This window comes from Columba livia, chromosome 1, assembly GCF_036013475.1.
Source record: "Columba livia isolate bColLiv1 breed racing homer chromosome 1, bColLiv1.pat.W.v2, whole genome shotgun sequence".
Taxonomy (NCBI): Eukaryota; Metazoa; Chordata; class Aves; order Columbiformes; family Columbidae; genus Columba; species Columba livia.
Genome location: NC_088602.1, coordinates 125,423,008 through 125,443,017, shown reverse-complemented (window position 1 = coordinate 125,443,017; position 20,010 = coordinate 125,423,008). Strand labels below are relative to the sequence as shown.

The following is a 20,010-nucleotide window of genomic DNA, read 5'->3' as shown; positions in this document are numbered from 1 at the left end:
TTCATGGAAAGGAAGAGCTCTGAGAGACTGTTGAGGCCAAAGAACTCAGGATGAAAGGCTTATTGCTGTGTGTCTGTTCCCGCTCCATTTGGAAAGGGGAGATTTTGAATAGTTGGCTGAAGACTCACCTGCAAGGGAAGTTAGAGGGACTGAATGAGGTGGTAACCAAACAAGATGATAATGTATCTCGCAATACAAGGAGTTGCCTGTGTTGATCTTTACTGCCAGTTGCTACCCTGGATTTCTGGTAGCCTGGGTTTCTAGAAATCATGTGCAACAGCTTGACGAGGAATGTGCTCCAGAGCCTCCTGCTAGGGTGTGAATAATTAATGCATATGCCTTTACATTTTACATCCCAGGAGAGCTGTGAACCTGGTGTCTGCATCACGGCTGGCAGAAAAAAAAAATAAATAAAAAAAATCTGGCTGTGTTTTTGCAGGGACTTGCTTCATCATGGCTCTTGTTGACATGGCACACAGCAGCGTGGCTTTTTCTGTGGCCTCTTTCATCTGCAGATGGGATTAGGTGGCCAGAAAGGGTGCCAGAGCACTGGAACAGGCTGCCCAGGGAGGTTGTGGAGTCTCCTTCTCTGGAGACATTCAAAACCTGGCTGGACATGTTCCTGTGCGACCTCACCTAGGCGTTCCTGCTCCAGCAGGGGGATTGGACTGGATGATCTTTTGAGGTCCCTTCCAATCCCAAACATACTGTGATACTGTGAAAGCAGCAGAGAAACTGTGGTGGCACGTGCATCTGGGAGAGGACCATGGAGCACTGCGTAGGAGCGAACTGTGCTGCAGGCCTCTGAAGTGCCACAGATGCAGCGAACAACCACCTTGTGACGTGACTAAGCTTGCGCAACTTCCTTAAAATTCATACTTAGCAAAAGAATAAACATACACAAAGAGGTTCCCAAAAGAGAAGGAGTGAAGCAAGGAGATAAAGAAGGAGGGGTGAAAGCAGGGTCTCAGGAGGTCTCTAGCAGCTGTGAGGCCACTCGGTAACCCTGGGAAATTCCAAGCAGGTATTTTCAGGCAAAAGGGAAAGGTGGTTACACAATCAGCATAGCAGTTCTTCTGAAGGAGCCTGCTTTTACAGGCAACACATGCCAAAACAAGCTCTCTGAGTTAACAGGAAAGAACATGAACTCCTTGATGGAGGCAGGGGAAGCCACCCTCATCCGTGCTCGCAGCCTGCAGCACTGCTCTCCCTCTTCCCCCGTGGTTGGGGGGTGAACGCTTGGAACGCACCCTTGTTAGCTGGCACTGCAATGTGCATCCAGGGGAACCTGCTGGGCAACGCCCATGCGGAGGCTGGGGCACTAAATGAGCGGTGCTGTCTGCTCCTGTTGTTTCTCCTTGGAAAACTGGGCTGAGGAACACACGGCAAGAGATGCACATTGTGGAGGCTGAAACACCCCGCTGTGCTACCATCACACTCACAGGTCGCAACAGCAACAGACCCACAGCTCTTGCACAGGTCTCGACAAACAAACGCAGAACTCCATTTGCACGGCGCCCAGTTACTTCAGTATTTTTTTTAAGGTAAAATAGGCAGCTGGTCAGTGTGCCTCCGGAGGCACTCAGTTAAGCCTTCTGCACAGGTTAACTCTCGGGCAGCCCGAGCCAAGGGCCTATGGTGTGAGGCTGCTTTGGGCTGCCTCGCTGCGTCCCCACGGCGGCGGGCGGAGGGAGCGCGGGCAAGCTGAAGCCATACGCTCCGTGGCGCGGGCTCGTCCTCCTGCCTGCAGAGGCCGCAGCGTTTCTCAGAGGCGAGACCCGGAGCTTCCAGGCCTCCCGCCCGCCACCACGTCTGGGGATGCCGCCGCGCTCCTGCACCCGGGTCCCGCGGGGACAGCGGTGCGGGGTCAGCGTCCACGGGGCCTGACCCACGACGGCATTCACACAGCACCAACCGCCGGGGGAGAATAGAGCTACGTGCCAGGCTCATGGGGCGGGCCACTGCGTTTCCTGTCCAGATAGGGAGCCTCGACTTGACGGATCGATCCTCTGGCCAATCCTCGGGGAGAAACGGGGCAGGGCCGGGGCGGGAAAGAGGGGGACGCAGGAGGTGTGTGCGAGTGACAGCGGTGGGGCCCTATCCCGGCGAGGGAAGTGGTCTGCGGGGTGCAGGGGGGCGGGCCCGCGGCCGGGGGCGGACAATGGGGGCGCGGGGAGGTGGTGGCAGGAAGATGGCAGCGGCCGGAGGCACCGCGGAGCGCCTGGCGGCTGCCGCTCCCGCCCGGCTCCCCGGCTCGGTGTGGCTGCTGGCCGCTGCCGTCGCTGCGCTGACCGCTGGTGAGTGTCTGAACGCGGGCTGGTCGCTGCCGCTTGCCCCGCAGGGCTGCGCTCGTAGCCTGGGCGGATCGCGGGGTTGGTGGGGGGAGATGCCCGAGCCGAGGCGCGGACCGGGCTGCTCGGCCTGGCTGGGGGCTGTTGGGGGCCTCCCGCGCTGGTCCGCGCCCGGCACGTGGAGCGGCCGCCGGGCCCCCGGGGGTGAGGCAGGCCGAGGCGGGGCGGCCCTTCCCCGGCCCATACCTCGCCCCGGCGGCGGCGGGCCTGGCCCAGGCGGGTCCGTGAGGGACCGGCAGCCCTGTCCCCGGGGGAAGAAGAGGGAGGGGAGACGTGCCTCCCCCACGGGCCGGGCCGGCGCCCGCCTCGGGCAAAGCTCCGCCGCACCCTGCGCTTTCCTGAGCGGCGGCCTGGCCAGGGCCCGGGGGTGCCGCGGGCCCGATGCGTGGCGGGGCCCCAGCAGCGCCTGCCGGTTTTCGCTTGGTTGGTGATTAAGCCGGAGGACGCGAGTTGTCTTTGTTGGGGAAAAGGAGAGCGTGATGTGGGGATGACCGGCGAGTGGGGACGCTGGGGTTGTGGTGAATGACTGAGAAAACGCCGTTGATTAGGTCAGTGGTGAAGTATTTGGGTGGAAGAGTAATTACATCAGCCAAAACGAAGTGCTTACGACTCATATACGTGGAGAATAAGTGTAAGGCTATGGAGCAGTAGCAATGGCAAGAGTAATGCACTTTGCCGTGGCTTATATTCTTGCAGGGCGAAGAGTTCTACGTTTCACGTATCATTCTGAAATGAAAAGCTCATATGCATTTCCCAGTGTGTGTAGATACGAGGTATGGACAATAATGGTATGGCACCTGAAGATAGTTTTAGTTGGTAATACTTGCTTAATGGGTAAAACTGCAAAGTATTTAACTAGGCATCATTAAAGCAGCGTGATGCATTCTCAGTTCATATGCCTGGAAAACCATGTAAAAGTATAAGTCCATCTGGAAAGAGGTTTGATAAGGAACTGGACCGAGTGGTAAGAAACTTAAAACTTCTTATTTCCAAATAGCATTGTTTAGATTTGCAGGAAACATAAGCAGAGATTGTTGAGGCTTGCTGTATATCTTCAGAGACGGCCTTAATGTTTAGAACTCAATAGGTAGAGACAATATATATGTAGCATACCATAAAACTAAGTTATTTAAAGACAAATATGGAGACAAGAGAAGGAAGCATATTTCCCCTGACCACAACAAAAGGTAATGCTATAGGTAATGCTATAGGTAATGCTATAGGTAGCTGGGAGTAGTAGGTCATTCTACAAAGTCTGTGATATGTAACCAAATGCAGTATTATCTTAAAACCGAGAGGAGCTATCAGATACTTTTTTTGAAGAGACACTCCCTAGGGTGGAGACTATCTAAAAAGTGAGATTGCAATTTAAAGGAATAAATGTGTGTTAAAATCACTATCTTATCTATGTTGAATTGTGTTTCTGTTCCCAACCTTAGAACTGTTGATTTCTTTCTAGCTCCAAATAAAAAGTTATGCTCATGTTGTCTCCTCTCTGTGTTTATACTGAACATCCTTAATCCTCCTGTCTGCTTTGCAAAGGCACTTTTATTTTTTTTTGTCCATATATGGTGTTGGCACAAGGTGTACATCTTTGCATGGGAATAAGTGACCAGTGTACAGGCTCTTCACCTCCTTTGCATATGCAAAGTAGCTTGGTGATGGATAGGGAAAATATGACCTTCTCTAGAGTCTGGGGTTGTAACGGGTCCTGTGCAGTAAATATGCTGCCTTTCAGCTTGCATTTGTCCTTCCAGTTCCTGCTGTTTTTCAAGGACTCTTTCTATTCCCTTTCCTCATGCTGGATTTTAATCTAGTGAGAGGTTCAGAAATCAAAAACTGACCAGCAAAAGGGCAAGGGCAGAAGTGGTGTTTTCAGAGGGCTGTTGCCGCTCTGTTGTGGGATCTGACATGTGAGTAATGTGCTGCATAGCTCGACTGCCATGGCTTGTGGCTCCTCTTTGTGGGCTCCATGGCAGACCTGTTTCCTGTGGCAAATAACCTGCAGTGAGATAGAAACGTTACTTGAGGGACTGTGGTGTACAGGCCTGCTTGTTTCTTGGCTAAGTACAGATAGTGGGTTTTCAGCTTATTTTCTTATGTACACCTGCATGCATGCATTAGAAGTTCGTCCTGCTTGTTTACACTTAGTGATTTGAAAACCTGATTGCTTCATTTGCTTGTAAGAATGATCATTGTCGAATATACTGTTTGTGATCCTGTGGACATTTGTGGCATAAATAGTTAATCTAAGTATAATCTCTTGCATGGGTGGGTAAGCCTTGAACCACTACTAAAGAGTGTAAAGAAAATGGATTATTTTGCAATCCCAAATTGGTAAGCCATGTAAGTATCACTCAAAGTGATACCGTGTCTGAGTTTAACGTGAGGGTGGTGCCTCATTGCTTCTGAAAGTCTCAAAGAATGTCTAGACATTACCAAAAAGAATATTACTGGTATTTCTGCTATTCTTTTTGATGCCAACAAAGTCTGATCTTCCTTTTTTTCTTTCCTCTACTACCCCTTTTATAGACACTCACGTACATATGCGCACGTGCACATGCGCACAGGTCAGGAACAAGCAGGGGAGTATTGAGATGTTAAATAGCTCAAGTGCCTATTCCTACTTCGAGCTCACCTGCACGTTTCAGTTGCTGCTTGAAATGTTTCCTGAAAATAACAGTTTAAGTCAGGGTTGCAGTGCTCATGTCGTGTTTGTACCAGGTTTAGTCAGAATTGCTATATTCGCTCTGTCAGAGCCTGTTAGTTCTTTTAAGCTGAGCCCACTGATGCTACAGGTAGGAAGACATCCTTGCCTGCAGTGCTGAGCAGGTTTTGCAAAGGGAAAAGGTGGTAAGTGGATAAACTCCTTTCTCTGCTAACTGGGTTCAGGGTGGCGTTGCTGCTCCAGTCACCTCACTCGCAGCAGCAGGAAGTTCTTGAAGATGTTGAAGACTGTAGCTTAATATTTTGGTGATAAAATATGGTTTAGTGCCACCTTGTAAAATGGGTAGGTTCTTCTTGACCCCAGCCACTCAGCAGTCCTCTACTTCTATGTAAGTAACAATGCACGTGGCTCTTTTGCTTGTTATGTGAATTGCAATTGATTGTGTCAAGCAGGAATTTTATTGTCTGTGGATTTATCTCATCCTGACTGATAACAGTAAACAGTGAATGTCCTGTGTAACTTCAGTCTAGATGGAAGAAGAAATGAAACCTGGTTTTACAAGGCAGATGTCTTGTACTGTTTGACTTGGAAGGTTTTAACCTGAATGGTTTCTAAAGAAATATTGTTTTGTTAGAGAGTATAGGTCATCATGAAGTCATCTATCTAAAGCTTATTGTAGCACCCATAATGGGACTTCTTTGAGTATGATATGATATGGTTTGATCTTGTATGGCATACATGGCTCTTTCTACCTCCTGCATGTAATTAACTGATAAATTAACAAAGTAAACAGTCTTGGATACAAATGAAAAAATAATACGTTTTTAAACCATTGAATGCTAACTCAGGATATCCTAGGCGTACATCAGAAAGCTGGAAGATCTGGATACGAAAACATTTTTTACATCCTTATGGTTTGTGTCTTTCTGTGTGTGTGGTGGTGGTGTTTTGTTTTGTTGTTGTGGTGGGTTTTTTTGTGTGGTTTTTGTTGTTGTTGTTGTTGTATTTTTGTTTGTTTGTTTGTTTGTTTTGTGGTTTGTTTATCTTCATTACGTTCCTCATCTGGGCTAGTGTGATCCCGCATGTGGTGATTAGCACAGTGGAGAGGATGCTCATATCTTGTGTGAGAGGAAGTTGTGGCAGGAGAGAAGAAGTTCTGAACTGATTTTGCTGCTGGTAAAGAGGGCTGAAGAATTCTAACTTCAGTGATTTACTGTTATCTCAAAACAGCAGTTACTTTGAAGAGCAAGTGTTTTACTCAGATTAAGGTTTAGCAGTAAGCTGTACACATCTATGGGTATGCATCTCAAAGCAGGGTTAACATCAGTATTTTTTGCTGTTTGAAAGATGATGCTTCACTCAGGTGATTTCACCTAGTTCTGCTGCTTTTTAAAAAAATCTTTAAGGTTTTTTTTTTTTTTTTTTAATCTTTAAAGTGGCAGGACCATTCTGTTGCTTGTCCTGAATAAGCGAGGTGGTTTGGGTTTTTTTTTTTTGTAATTGAAGATGTTTAAATCAAGTAAATGTATTGATACTCTTTTTGGCTGGGACAGAGTTAGTTTTCTTCATAGTAGTTTGTATGGTGCTATGTTTTGGATTTGTGATGAAAACAGCCTTGATAAGTAAATAATGTCAAACATGGGTGTGTTGTTTTACATTGGCTTACACAGGGCCAAGGCCTTTTTTGCTTCTCACCGTGCTCCATCAGCAAGTGGGCTGGGGGTGCACGAGGAGCTGGGAGGGGACACAGCTGGGACAGCTGATCCCAACTGACCAAAGGGGTGTCCCAGACCATGGCATATTGTGCTCAGCAATAAATTCTAGGGGAAGAAGGTGAAAAGGAGGTTGTTTGGAGTTACGGCGTTTGTCTTCCCAAGTCACCGTTGTGTGTGATGGAGCCCGGCTATCCTGGAGATGGCTGAATACCTACCTGCTCATGGGAAGTAGCAAATTAAAGCTTTTGCTTTACCTGTTAAACTGTCTTTATCTCAACCCATGAGTTTTCTCACTTTTACCCTTCCAATTCTCTCCCCCATCCCAGAGTGGGCAGGGAGCGAGGAGCTGGGTTGCAACTGAACTGCCCACCAGGGTTAGCCCACAACCCTTGTATACTGGTCCATCCCTGTTCCTATTGTGCCTTTCAGCCCCCTTGGTTTTATTTAGCTATTGCCTTGGCACTTTTGAGTTGGTGCTGCTGCTAGGTTTTGGCTTAAAGTGTGTAAGGAGAACTGGAAGGCTAGTTGTTCTCGTGAACTCTCTTACCTCCAAGCCTGCAAAAAAGATGCTTCGTGGTATGTTTGCTGATGCTTTAGACACATGATGTTGGGGGCATTAAGGGAGCTTGCCCTGAAGCATTGGTTACACCTGATGACCATCAGTGTTAAAAAACAAATGGAGGTTCTGATCCTTAAGGGTGGGTTAAGCTCTGGGCGGTACAGCAGTTGTGTGGCTGGTGGCACTTTCCTAAGTACTTTCACTCCACAAGGTGGAGGTAGATCAGGGCAGGTGAACTCTAGGTAGGTAAAAAGGCCAGGGCTGGAGGTGTTTATCGTCAGTTGGCTGCTAGCCATCTGTTAAGCTTTTCAGTAACTTGTTTTTGTAATTCCTGCAAGTGAAAGGTGGTGAACAAGGCTCCCTCTTGGTAAGAAATTCAATAAAGCCATGTGTGCAGCTGGATTTTTTTTACATCTGACTGGTTATTATGTCTTGAAGTTTTCTGATAGAAGTCTTACTGGGTTGCTTGACTCTTTCAGTGTGGAAGGTGTTGAGATAATGAGATGATGGCTGTGTGGAGATGATGCATACCCTGCTGCTTGACAAAGTTGGCACAGCTGTAGACAGCGATGCTGCTTTAAATCAAAGGCCTGGCTCTAGAAACAGCCTCATACGTATCAACTGGGGATGTAAAAAATGCTAAAAGGGAGGCCATAAGCACTTCGGAGAAGAGAAGCATTCCTGGGAAGAGCTGGCTGAAGCAGCTCCTACTCAGTGCTTCCTAACCTTGCTCAGTTGTTGTACACACATGGTGTACAGGGGACTGGGTTAGGGTGTTGGTTTGGTTTAAAAGAAAACAGTGGAAAAGGGGCTGTTCTGAACTTGGTTTAGCTCCTGGTCAGATTGATCACGTCGTAAGTGGGCATGGGAGCTATTTAAATTGGCACCACCACTGGCAGATAATTGTGAAACAATGCTTTGAAATACATAGCATGGGCTTTTTCTTTTGGTTTTGTGGTTGCGCTGCTGCAGGTTACAGCTAGTTATGAGTTTCCTCGGCGAGTAAGTTAGCAAGTTTGGTTTGCAAGTAAGTGTGAGATTGCTGTGACCGAGGTGCGAGAGCTGGCTGCAGGCATTCAGTGGTCAGTGCAGCTGTACGGGATCTGGTCCTCAGGGAGCTTTGGGTTTGCTGGAACTGCTGAATTGAGTCTCTAGTCACAGCAGAACAGATTGGACGTGTGACTCAGTACCCTGTTAGCTGAGGAGGGTAATCACCTGGGTGACTTAATTTCAGTTGTCTCTATCTCCTTGCTCTGCTAAGTGTTGGGATTTTATTTAACAAGTTTCAATTGGGTCCCTCCATATGCAGGATAAAAAAAATACCAAACACGTTCACCTTTCAGGCTGGTGGAAATACCCGTACTTGGCAAGATATGGACATGATGCTGGGTCAGGAATGATGACAGGTGGGAGTGACTGATCCTGAAATGCTAATACCTTGGATGGTTCAAAATGTGTCTTCTGCAAGTGTTCCTTGGTGTATATAGATTTGTTGTCACTGAGTTGATTGCAACTTTGTGGATTGTTTGTTGTAAAAGGGGGAAAAAAAAGGACAGCTTTTTATGTCTGTTTGATGTGTAGCCTTTTGCACTGTATCTCCTTGTGACATTTGCATATCTACATCCTAAATTCTGCCGTCTAGTTTATTTTGGAAATTGGTAGTTTCCACACTGCTGATGCTAGATTTTGTCAAAAAAATGCTGCATGCCATCAGCAGTTGGCAACATGACTGGCATTTTTAACACAGTTTCGCTTGAAATAGTACTAACAACCAGTGTTGACCTATAGGAAAGCTTTCGTTCCACCCAGTGACATCTCCATCTCTACTTTCCACACCATGATTTTTAAAAATTTTATTTTTTTTTTTTTTTTTGTCTACAACTTCTGATCTTTAATACTCTCATTTGTTTAGTAGACTTTGTGACCATGTTAGTGGATTGGTGTACTAATTCTAGGAAATGTTTGTGACAGTGGGATGCTTTCTTCACACTCTTTGCCATGTGTTGAGCATGTGTACCCAGCTTTTCTCAGCTCTTTAGTTAAGCAAGCTTAGTGACATCCTTTTTTTGGTGGAAAAAACTTGATGTGTTTCAAGTAGGCTCTTCTAAGATGTACTCTTTATATTCTTGTTCCCCGTAGCCCTTCTTTAATCTTAATTCCCATTTTCTGGAGTATTTCCTGTACCTGAGGAGTAATCTGCTTTGTTTGTTAGTGATTACATTAGTATTGCAAGATTAGAGGTAGAACAGCTGCCATCAGCTGTTCCAGTTACCCTTTGTGCTTTGAATGGGTTTACCTAACCTGCCACTTGGGGTTTTTCTCAGTTTTGGTTTGACATTGTCAACAAGAACTGTTTACTTGAATTTGAGCACTTGTAAACTTACTTGGTTGTGGAAGAAAAACCACTGAAGGGCTGTTTAATGCAAAAATATGATGTCTGGTTTGTAAAGTACCTCAGCTGCTGATTGGTGTCCCAGTCTCCTGTATAGGTAGGGAAGCATTGTTTTGTGATCCCCAAGGAAGAGTTACTAGAACAGCGCTAGGTGTTATTTGCCTCGAGACTGAATAAGCGTCTGCCCAAACCTGACATGTGACTGACTGCAGTTGGCACATGAAGCAGTGCAGCTAGAATGCTTATTTGTTCAAGGATCTTGTCAGCTTTACAACCATCTCAATTTTATGCTTTCCAGGGTGAGAGGGTGAGTAAAGGTGAGAGAGAGTAAAATGATTTTCTGAGGATTGAACAGGAAATCTGTGGCCTGGCTGGGAAGGGAGCTCAGATGTTCTTTGCTGTGTCTCATGCTTGTTCCTCATTTCTAGTTAAAAGCATGGGCTTCAGAAGTAAATCTCAGCGTAGGTTCTTCTGCATCTTGGTAGAACCATGAGCAGCTCTGCATCACGTGGGAGGGACCACTTGAAAAACTGACACTATATCGTGGGAGCAGAAGGTGATACCAAAGCTTGGTGACTCTGAAGACTTGTCTTTCAGTTCTGTCGAAGTAGGTGCTTGGAGGTATGCAGGGTGAGATACATGTATGTTATTGATTGCTTTGACAGCTTTGCTGCAGCCTGCATAAGGCTTCTCGGTGGAACTGTTTTCCTTTCGCTTGGGGTGGCAAGATGCAATTTTTTTCCCCTCATCATTGAGTCAGGCAGAGCTTAGCTGAATGTGCAAAGAGGACAAGAGAGAGTGAATGTTGTGTTAGCAGATGCTCTCCTGAGCTTGTCTCTGCACGGGGGATGGATGTTCCCAGCAGCAAGGTGGCAGGAGGTGGTAGGTGTTCATGGGTTAGGCATCAGCAGCTTTTCTTTCTGCTTTGTAGATATTGTCAGGTGCTGTAGTACTGACTGTTATACTGAAGACAGGAAGATCTCTTTCCTTCAGCAGCCCAAATTCCTTTATGAGATTGGCAACCTGGGGAGCTGTTGTGGCAGCAGCAAAAAGCTGTTCTGGTGATTGGCATTTGAGAGTGAAACTAAACTCTTCTGTCCTCCTTTGAGGCAGCAGAATTTAGTTCTAGTTGCTTTGAAACTGAGATATCAAGACTGGTTGGTGTGACTTTGTCTAGTCATCATTTCTGTAGCTGATGTTTCTTTGTATTGTACACGAATGTATGGGGTGTAAATGTCAACTGGTGGTGGTGGACTGCAGGGACGGCCTCTGTGAGGAGCATCTGGGGCTACCCTGTGCCTGACACAGCCAGTTCCAGCTCCACTGGACCCACTGCAAGGCACAGCTGAGCCCCTCAGCCGAGCTGATACTGCTTAAGGAAGGACAAAGTGCCACAAAGCACCTCACAGGCAATGATGAGTGAGGGGAGAAAAAGAGTGAGGAATAGCACTGCAAACCCCAAGGTGAGAGAAGGAGGAGGGGAGAAGGTGTTCCAGGCACTGGGGCAGAGGTTCCTCTGCAGGCCCTGGGAGTTTTGGAAGAGACCATGGTGGAGCAGGTGTTGCCCTGCGGCACGTGGAGAGGATCATGATGGATCAGATATCCACACTGTGGTCCATGAATGACCCCAGGCCGGGTAGGTTTTCCTGAAGGACTGCAAGCTCATGGGAAGAACCCATGCTGCAGCAAGTAAGGGTTTGAGGAGCTGTTATGGACTGATCACAACCCTCCATCTCCCCCTGACTGCCTGAGAGTGGGGACGAGGTAGAGGTGTTTGGAATGAAGGAAGGAAGTTGAGCTGAGGGGGGAAAAAGGGTGGGGAAAAGGTATTTTAGTTTAGTGTGTTGTTTGGACTTGTGTTTTTTTTTTTTTTTTTTTTTCTTCACACCATCCAACTCTATTTTAATTGGCAATAAATTGATTTCCCTCAAGTCAAGTCTGTTTTGCCTGGGACAGTGATTGGTAAGTGATCTCCTGGCCCTGCCTCTACTCATGAGCATTTCCATCATATTTTCTCCCCCCTGTCCCATTTGGGAAGGGATAGTGAAAGAACAGCTGGGTGGACTTCTGGCAGCCACCCAAGATCGAACCACCACAATGACATGAAAGAATGTATATGTAGAAATATACGTGTATATATGCATTTTTATATCTATACACCTAATTAGATTTCAGACCAGATAATCCCATGATGGATTTCTGGTGTGGAGATGGTCAGACAGCCTTATTTTTTGTTACACTGATATTTGTGGCTCCTTAGTACTTATGTGTTGTCCTTACAAAATACAGTATGGTTTGCTCTTGGGTGGAATGGCTGGCATGTATTTAACTTCCATGTTAAGGCTAGATGATGTCAGTGAATTCTTTGTGTGAAAATTCGATCCAACAGCTGGATGCTTTAACCGATCTTGTGGAGTTTCAGAGCAACAATTTGGGCATGTCTGCTCCTGTCTGTTGAGACCATGAAAGATGGGATTTCTCCACCAGGTGTTTTATCTACAGTGAAGAAATGATGGCCTATGGGGACATATGTGCCTATAATTGCAGCAGGAGACTGCAAATTTGTGCTGTTTTTCTGAAATGTTTTCTTGGGGTTTTGTTGTTGTTTCATGCTGATTGTACAGGGAAATTGTGCTTCGTGGGAGAAAGAACTATATGTCATGTGGTGGTAATTGAGAGTAATGTCAACAGTAGACTCATATTGCACAACATAGTTGATATTAAGTAAGAGTATTCCTTAATGAAAGCACGGTTTTACAAGGGTGTATTGTTTTTGTGACTTATGACCCCTAGTCATTGGCAAATCCCACATCCTCCTTTCTGATGAAACTTCTGGGCTGCTGGAGAAACCATGGTGTACATATTGATACATTGTCTTTTCTGTTGTTTTATTGAGACCTTTAAGTATGAACTGCTCAGACTCTGTTGTATTAAAGCATTTCTTTCTTTTTTCCTGATCTGTGACTCTTGTCATCAACTTGTTAACCTGTAACAACCTGTCTGAATTTTTTAATCTTTCTTTTATCAGACTTTATGATTATTTCCCGATCTTTCATGCATTATAGCCTTTATTTATAAATTGTATAAATGACTGTATTACCAGGTGTTGTTAAGGTAAATGAAGCAAGTTGCTTGTATTAGTTAATAAACTGATGACTAGCCATTTCAAGAGGAGGGGAGTGTGACACTTTTCTGTAAGCATCTGGTATTTAGTAATCTGATAAAAGCTTCCACTTAGGCTGTGTTTGTGCTTGTGGAAATTAGATGTCTGTGACTGCAGTTAGTTGCTTCCATCCTTGGTTTGTTAAGACTCCTAGTGACCAAGGTGGGTTGGATCCAGGGGAAGAGAGTTTATTTTGGTGTGTTCATGGCTGTAATTAACATAACTTTTTAACTGGATGCGAGATTTCAGTGGAGACTGTGGTCTACAAAGAAATTAACTATCTGTGTGTTAATTAGTGTAAACTTTTACTGCAATGAAGGATTTCCTTGTTATGTACTACCAAACCAAATTTTCAACCTTTGCCTTGTAGATTAGGGGCCATATTTCTGTATACCAAAATGTAGAATAAAACAATGCTTGCCAAAAATATATATATATTTTTTTTTTCCTTAAACCAGCATGAAACAAGTGTGAGCAACCAGGGGATACGAGTAAAAGTAGGAATAAAACCACTTCAGCTTTAGTAAGCTTTGCTCTCCAAGTACTGGGAAGCTAAGGCACTGTTGGATTTATACAGATGCTGTTACCAGATGTTTTGGAGGCATTTAAGAGGGCTTGAAGGTAGTGAAATAAGCTTGCAGTTTTTGAGCAGATCCTCCAAGTGTGAGGGACAGTGTTTAGGAGAAGGTACTACAATGTGGATTTGAAAAGTCTGATGAGATCAATGCTGTAATGTGGTTGGAGACAGGAATCTCTTAATACTGAAACAGGGATGATTGCTTGGTGTAATTTAAATGACCGTGGCATGCATAGGTGAATCTCTGTAACTCTATGTAACCTTGTTGCATCAAGCCATGACCTTGTAACTTGTTTTTGGGGAGTAGACCATAATTTGTGTATTATTGTGTTTAATCGAGGATATAGGTTTGAATGTAAGCACCTAGTGGTAGCAGACAAGGGGAAGAATTTGGCCTTGGACCTGTAGCATAGCTGGTCACATAGGCTGTGCAGATTAAGTTGCCAGCACATGTGATGTGGTGAGTCTCAGCTGACCTGGCCAAAGACACCTTGGAGAGGACATCTGTGAGGAGTACTCCCAGCAGTGTGCTGTAGAGAGCGACTGGCCATCTTCTCTGAGAGTTTTTTGGTCAAGGTGTACCCTGTTTCAAATATACCTGTTAAACTCACCAGTCTTTCATGTTGCTCTGGTGAAAACTGAGCTTGACTGCTCTTAATCTCACCAAAAAGCTGATTAGTTAACCACGGTGTGTTTAATTAACTAGATGCAAACTCATATGGTTCCGAATGCTTGTCTGCTATCCATTCTGAATGACCTTGTCTTCCCATACTTTGCTGCTTGGTGACTGGAAAGGCTTCTTCCACAGGGTGGTGTCAGAGCAGTGTAGCGTTGTCCCTCTTAAGCATCTCAGTGTTGGCACAGTGCCTGCAGGTTGTGAGCTGGGCTGGGGCTGAGCTATCTGAAAACATGTAGCTTTTTCACTTGTTTCGTGGAAGCTGGCAGACATGCTGGTGGTATTATGAAGAAATCAAGAAGCTCTGCATCTTCAGATTTGCTTAAGCTGCTGGAGAGCTACACCTTCAGAATTAGGAAGGTCTTGTTCGTTCGCAGCAAGTAAGTTAAAACAATATTGAGTCAATGAAGTTGATTTGATGGCGACACTGTATGAATAATGAATAATGCTTGCTCTAGGCATGCATATGTTGAGTACTACATCTTCTATAGTCAGTTCATGGAAGAAAGCAGTGATCTTGCATATGTGATGTCTTCTTAATGTCAACCATGGAGCAGGTTGGTTACCAGGAACTGCAGTACTCACTGGTCTGTTACTGACCATCTGTCCAGAGCAAAAAGGACATTGTAGTAACAAAGCTCAAGATGTAAACTGAAGTTTTTAGACCTGTGTCAGCTGAGCGGGTGGTTAGAAACTCTGAAAGACTCCACCTTGACCTCAGAAGAGTTCAAAGTAAAAAATGCTGTACAGATGATGAGTTGGAGAGACATGTGGCAGGTCCATGGTGATAAATGCAGTTATGGAGGGCTCTGGGGAAGAAGTGAACTCTGTTTTAGTCCCATTTAGCATGAGCCGACAATTTAGGATCGACAAAGATGTCAGACTAAGACTGTTCTTTGAACATAAGTAGACAGATCCTGAGCAGAGCCACAGATCTGAGTAGTCAGTGCAGTGGTGGGAGCTGAACTTGTTTTGCAAGATGAGACAATATGCTGAGGAAGGAGAGACTTGAGAATAGAGAGAACACTGATGAAGAATGAAGATCCTTGATGGGAACGATAAGAAAAGATTAGTAAGCAAGTAAGAGTAGTAAGATTACAAATTAGTAGGAGTACGAGTGTCATTTCCTATTTTAAGAATAGGAGGATTATCCGAGAAGGAAGATGAGGATGGAGTCTTTTAGTTGAAGCGTGGGAGCTGAAAGTTTAGCCTAGTGAGTGTTGATATAATTGGAGTAAAACTGCTCCAGCAACACTAGAGATGAAAAAGAAATGGCTGAAGAGGCAGAGGTGTGGGTTTTTTTCCAGTGATTTTGATGGTGGGTGAGAAAAACAATGGAGGCAGGAAAAAGTTTTTGAAGCTGTACACACTGGAAGAGGAAAGGGGAAAGTTTTATGGTCAGTTTTATGTAGTTGTCAGCAGGTGCCACTAAACATGGAGAACAAGTTGGGTTTTCATGTTTTACAGTGCACATGCTCGTAAAAGATTAAATTACGTGAAAGAGACTAAATTTCTTCACACTTTACAAAACAAGTCTGAAGCAAATAAAATGTAGGCTGTGGGGAGAGAACGAGCAAAGAAAAACATGAAGTTGAGACAACAGTGGGACGTATGAAAGTTAAACTTGCTGGAAATATCTGTGCAAGATTACATAGTTTCTGCTTCCCAGGCTGTAGGGAGAAGTTAGATTTTTTTTTGTTTGTTTGTTTTTCTTTTGCTTTGCTGTGATTCTCTCATGGGTTGCTAGTGAGTTAGAACAGTGACTTCTTTAGATTAAGCAGATCTGTGCTACCCACTGTCTGTGTGTGGCGAGTTCTTCGTACCACGTACGAGCAGGCAATGTCTGTGCAGACTCTTTTCCTCCTACACAAATGCTGAGGGCATCTAGCTTGTTTTATGCTTGAAAGGGAGACTTGTTCTGTGACTTGGACTCAAAACAATGGAGTTTATATTTTTCTCTTTTCTACTCCATTAGCTGGAAAAAAATACATAAAGCACAGCAGCTCTGAGTTCATTTCATTGCATTGCTAGGAGCCTTTGTATGTTCCAAATAAATATTTGGTAGTTGTTTTACAAAAGAGTAATTTTTTTGGCCCATAAAGTACGTGTGAGAGAAAGGAAGCTCTGATATAACCTCTTGATGAAAATCCTCCTCCCTTAGGGTGCTGTTGCACTTTTGCTCATTGGGAATGAGAGCAGTGATGGCAGGGAAGTCCGAGGGGCCAGGGATGACACGATGGGACTGAGGAGTTAGTGAGTTTAAGAAGGGAACAGCGTAGAATCTCAATGGCAAAGTGAATGAATGGTGGTTTCTTCTGCTTTTGGTTAATGTAATTAAACCAGTATGCTTAATTCTCCCACCCCTGGAGTGCTGCTGTGCTTGTTCCGTGTCCCCTGGGCATGTGCTCTGCCTTTCCCTGGCTCGCCGCGCTGGTCGGGCAAGAGGCAGCGCTTCCTACCAAGACATGTGCATAGTGATTGTGGGGTGTACCCAGGTGGCCAGGGCATTCTCATCTCTTTCATTCTTCAGCCATTTCATTGACTGATGTGCAGCTCCAGAGCTGGCTGGAGGTCTCTGTTGCAGGGCCGGCTGCCGCTGCCTCCTGTATTTGTGCCCCTGTGCCGTGGCTGGTCAGATGGAGTTGCCCAATAGACTCGGTCATCTCGGGGTGAGGCAGGAAGATGGGAAGTGGCACGGCTCACGTGAGCTTTGTTTTCTTGAGGAATGAGGCTTAAAGTCATGTATGTGACATCTCACAACAATCATATCACTTTAAAGCAGCTTCCTATCTAGCTTTTGAAGGCTGCTCAACTGGTAGCTCTCACTGACTAAACGCATAAACCCTATGATTTAAGGACTGACAGAGGTGCGTTTTTCTTACTGTGTTGTTTGTTTGTTTAACTGTTGTCCTCTGAGGTCTTTTACTTGAGTTTGCCTGCTTCAGGAGCTAGTTTATTCAAAGCTAAGATACTGAACGAGCAGGAAAATAAGGGAGGAAAACCCCTGAATTTAAGTATTATAGCGCAGAAACACAGAATCATGTGGTCAGAAGCAGATTACTAGTACCACCTCTGTGCTAAAAACCATGGTTGAATGCAAATCAAAACTTATATTTGAGTTATTGGGTGCACATCACATGTGCACCTACTCACAGTGTTTTTACTAAATTTTTGCTTTCACGTGGATGTGACACAAATGCTGAAAGACATTTTGTGATGCCACAAGCTCAAACATTGTTTCTTAACATAAACTTGAGTGAATGTGCAGATGTATCTCTGCTTAAATCTGAACAGGGATAGTGTCTTTGCACTTTAAAAGGTATCAGATAAAGAATACGTTCAAGTTTTTCGAATCACGCTGAACTCACTTACTCTGTAGGAAAACTAGCAGTACAAGCACAATGTTAACCTTGATTACTTTAAATTTGGGGAGCATTTGTGGTCTGCTTGTTGTTCTGACTGTGAATAAGCCTCGTGGCAGAAAATATTTAAACTACTCTCATGCTTCTGGACTATGGCTGAGTGATTATTTATGAGGTCTTGCACATGAAGACCTTGCAGCATGCCAGAGAGCAGAAGCAGATGGCGTAGCTGGGAGCCAGAGAGCTTTCTGGAGGTGAGCTTTTGTTCTGCCTACAGCTGAGAACAACTGGAGATGGAAAACGAGAGGTGAGCCAGAGAGGAAACTGAGTAATAGCTGTGTCCAAGATGTTAGTTCCTCCCGTGGGGCTTATTTATTACAATGTCTGCTGGCAGCTGGTAGGAAAGAGTTTGAAACTCGTCTTTTGCACCACAGAATTGACTTCCACAAACTGTTGTAGGGGAAACATCTGCGGATGGAAAGCATCCTGTAATAGATAATACAAGGAAAGAGAAGTGAACGGGCCTGCTCTAGACTTGTTTGTGTTGCGGGTATGATGCAATGTCTGTGCACGCACTTGCTGTGGGAGTTGTTGATGTCTCTTCTCTTTTCCCCTTACCAGCAATGTGACATGAACAGTTACCACTTCAACTCCCTGGTTCTGCAAACAGCACTGATGCCGCTTGTTCTCCTCCTTTCTTCTCTTTACCTTTCTCATACAGTCAAAGTATCAGCAGTAGAGGTCAACACACCGGAGGAGATATTTGTGGAGAATGGGACAGACGCAAAGCTTCCATGCACATTTACATCTGTGGAAGTGATCAGCAGTGCAGCATCTGTTTCTTGGAGTTTTCAACCAGAGGGAGCCGCAACTCGTATCTCAGTAAGGAACGGCTGCAGGGGAACAAACCTGGGAGGGGAGGCTGTGAGAAGTGGGCAAAAGATCTTCTAGCTGGTTCTGAGGAGCAAGCAAATACAGTTTGGAGCCTCCTTCCATGTGTCTTATCTCCATCTGATTTTAAGGAGGCTTTTTTAGAGTTTAGTATTGCTAGATATCTGCAAAGGCTGGAGTGTGCAACACCTGTAAAATGTACTTTGTTGGTCAGAAGAAAGGGGTGTTGGTGCAGTATGAAGTACGTATGAAGTAGAAGAGCATCTAGGAATCTTAAAGTTCTATATCCTCTTGCACATGAAATGAGCTGTGGAGCTGTGCAGTGAATGATAGCAGTGACAGAATTTGAATTACCACTGTTACAGTGTTACATTGTGTGTTATGTGTGTTGCTTATTTTCTGCTTGTATACTGTTTAACCTCTATTTGAAAGGGCTTAAAATAAGACCAGTCTCCCTGATTTCGGAACAGAATCAAATTGTTCAAATCAGTACACGATTATATCCTCCTATTTAGTTATCTGACAAATAAAAAATCAGTGTAGCAAGTGACTTAGGCTAATAATAATTGCCATCACTGATTCCCTTTATGTTGAGCCCAAGTGTGGGTATGAACCTTCAAAGGTTTTGTGGAGAATGGGACAGACACATGGAGAATGGGACAGACAGGCTTTGGTTATGTTGTTAGCTGTCTTTTTCCTCTGTTGTGTAAGCTGTGCACATCTGAGTCTGAGCTCTCTGACACTTCTACTTCCCTCTTATGCCCTGCCCTGAGCCAGAATTTGGAGGAGGCGGAACAAGGGACTCTGGGGTAGCAGGGAAGATGTGGGGACAGCAGGTTGCTCAGCCTGTTAGTATTTGTCTCCTTCCTTCTGCTGCAGGCATGAGATGATTTAAACTCTAGAAGCCCTCCAATGCTCCGAGTAGAGATGATCCAAAAGAGGGTATGGGTATCTTGCTCAATATACAGAGCTCTGAAGAATCAGCTTCTGAACTCTCAGTGAATAAATATTTAGTTTTGAAAAGGGAGATATTCTCTTTGGGAAGCCAAAGCAGAAGCTGGGCAAAAGCTTAAGGAAGTAGGGCATATTTCCTGCCACTGTTGAACAGGACAGGTGAAAAGAAGCCATCCGTTTGTATATTTTCAGCTCCCCATAGAAATATCCACCATATATCCTGTTTTGCCTTTCCCTTTCTGCATCACTGGCCAAACTCCTTGTTGCAGAAATACAACTTCAGGAAGTACAATTTTTTTTGAAGTGAAGTCAATTTCGACATTCTACCCAGATGTAGTTATTGGCATTACTGAGAGAAAAACAAATTATCTTTGAGCAGAAGCAACCCTGCATTAATTTCTTGTGTTTTTTGAGGGGCTGGGGAAGGTATAGAGGGAAGATGTTTTTTGTTTTTTTTATGAACCCAAGTCATGTCAGTTACATGGCCTGATGGGCATTGATTTCAAAGATGAATCTCATGATCAGCTTATGTCTGAGCTAAGTCCATGCTTCTGAAAAGGATGGTCCTATGCCTCTTTAGGATCAGCACTGGCAATCTTGTAGCCATGGTGTGAGGCTGACCTGACTCAAAGCTTCCCCTGTTTGTCACCTTCCCCCCTGCACATACCCAGGTTATAGAGATATCTCTGTGTGAGTGAAACA

At 44.9% G+C, this 20,010-nt stretch overlaps 1 protein-coding gene across 4 annotated transcripts in view; it reads left to right on the top strand.

Moving 5' to 3' along the window:
• The first annotated feature begins 1,762 nt into the window (after nucleotides 1-1,762).
• The window catches only part of MPZL1 (myelin protein zero like 1), a 38,811-nt gene continuing 20,563 nt past the window's right edge, over nucleotides 1,763-20,010 (top strand). For all 4 annotated transcript variants that reach the window (XM_065076856.1, XM_065076839.1, XM_065076830.1 and 1 more), the window contains exons 1-2: nucleotides 1,763-2,297; nucleotides 18,185-18,345. In XM_065076856.1, coding sequence (XP_064932928.1) covers nucleotides 1,949-2,297; nucleotides 18,185-18,345 — 510 coding nt within the window. In that variant the 5' untranslated portion in view covers nucleotides 1,763-1,948. The remainder of the gene's footprint in view (nucleotides 2,298-18,184; nucleotides 18,346-20,010) is intronic.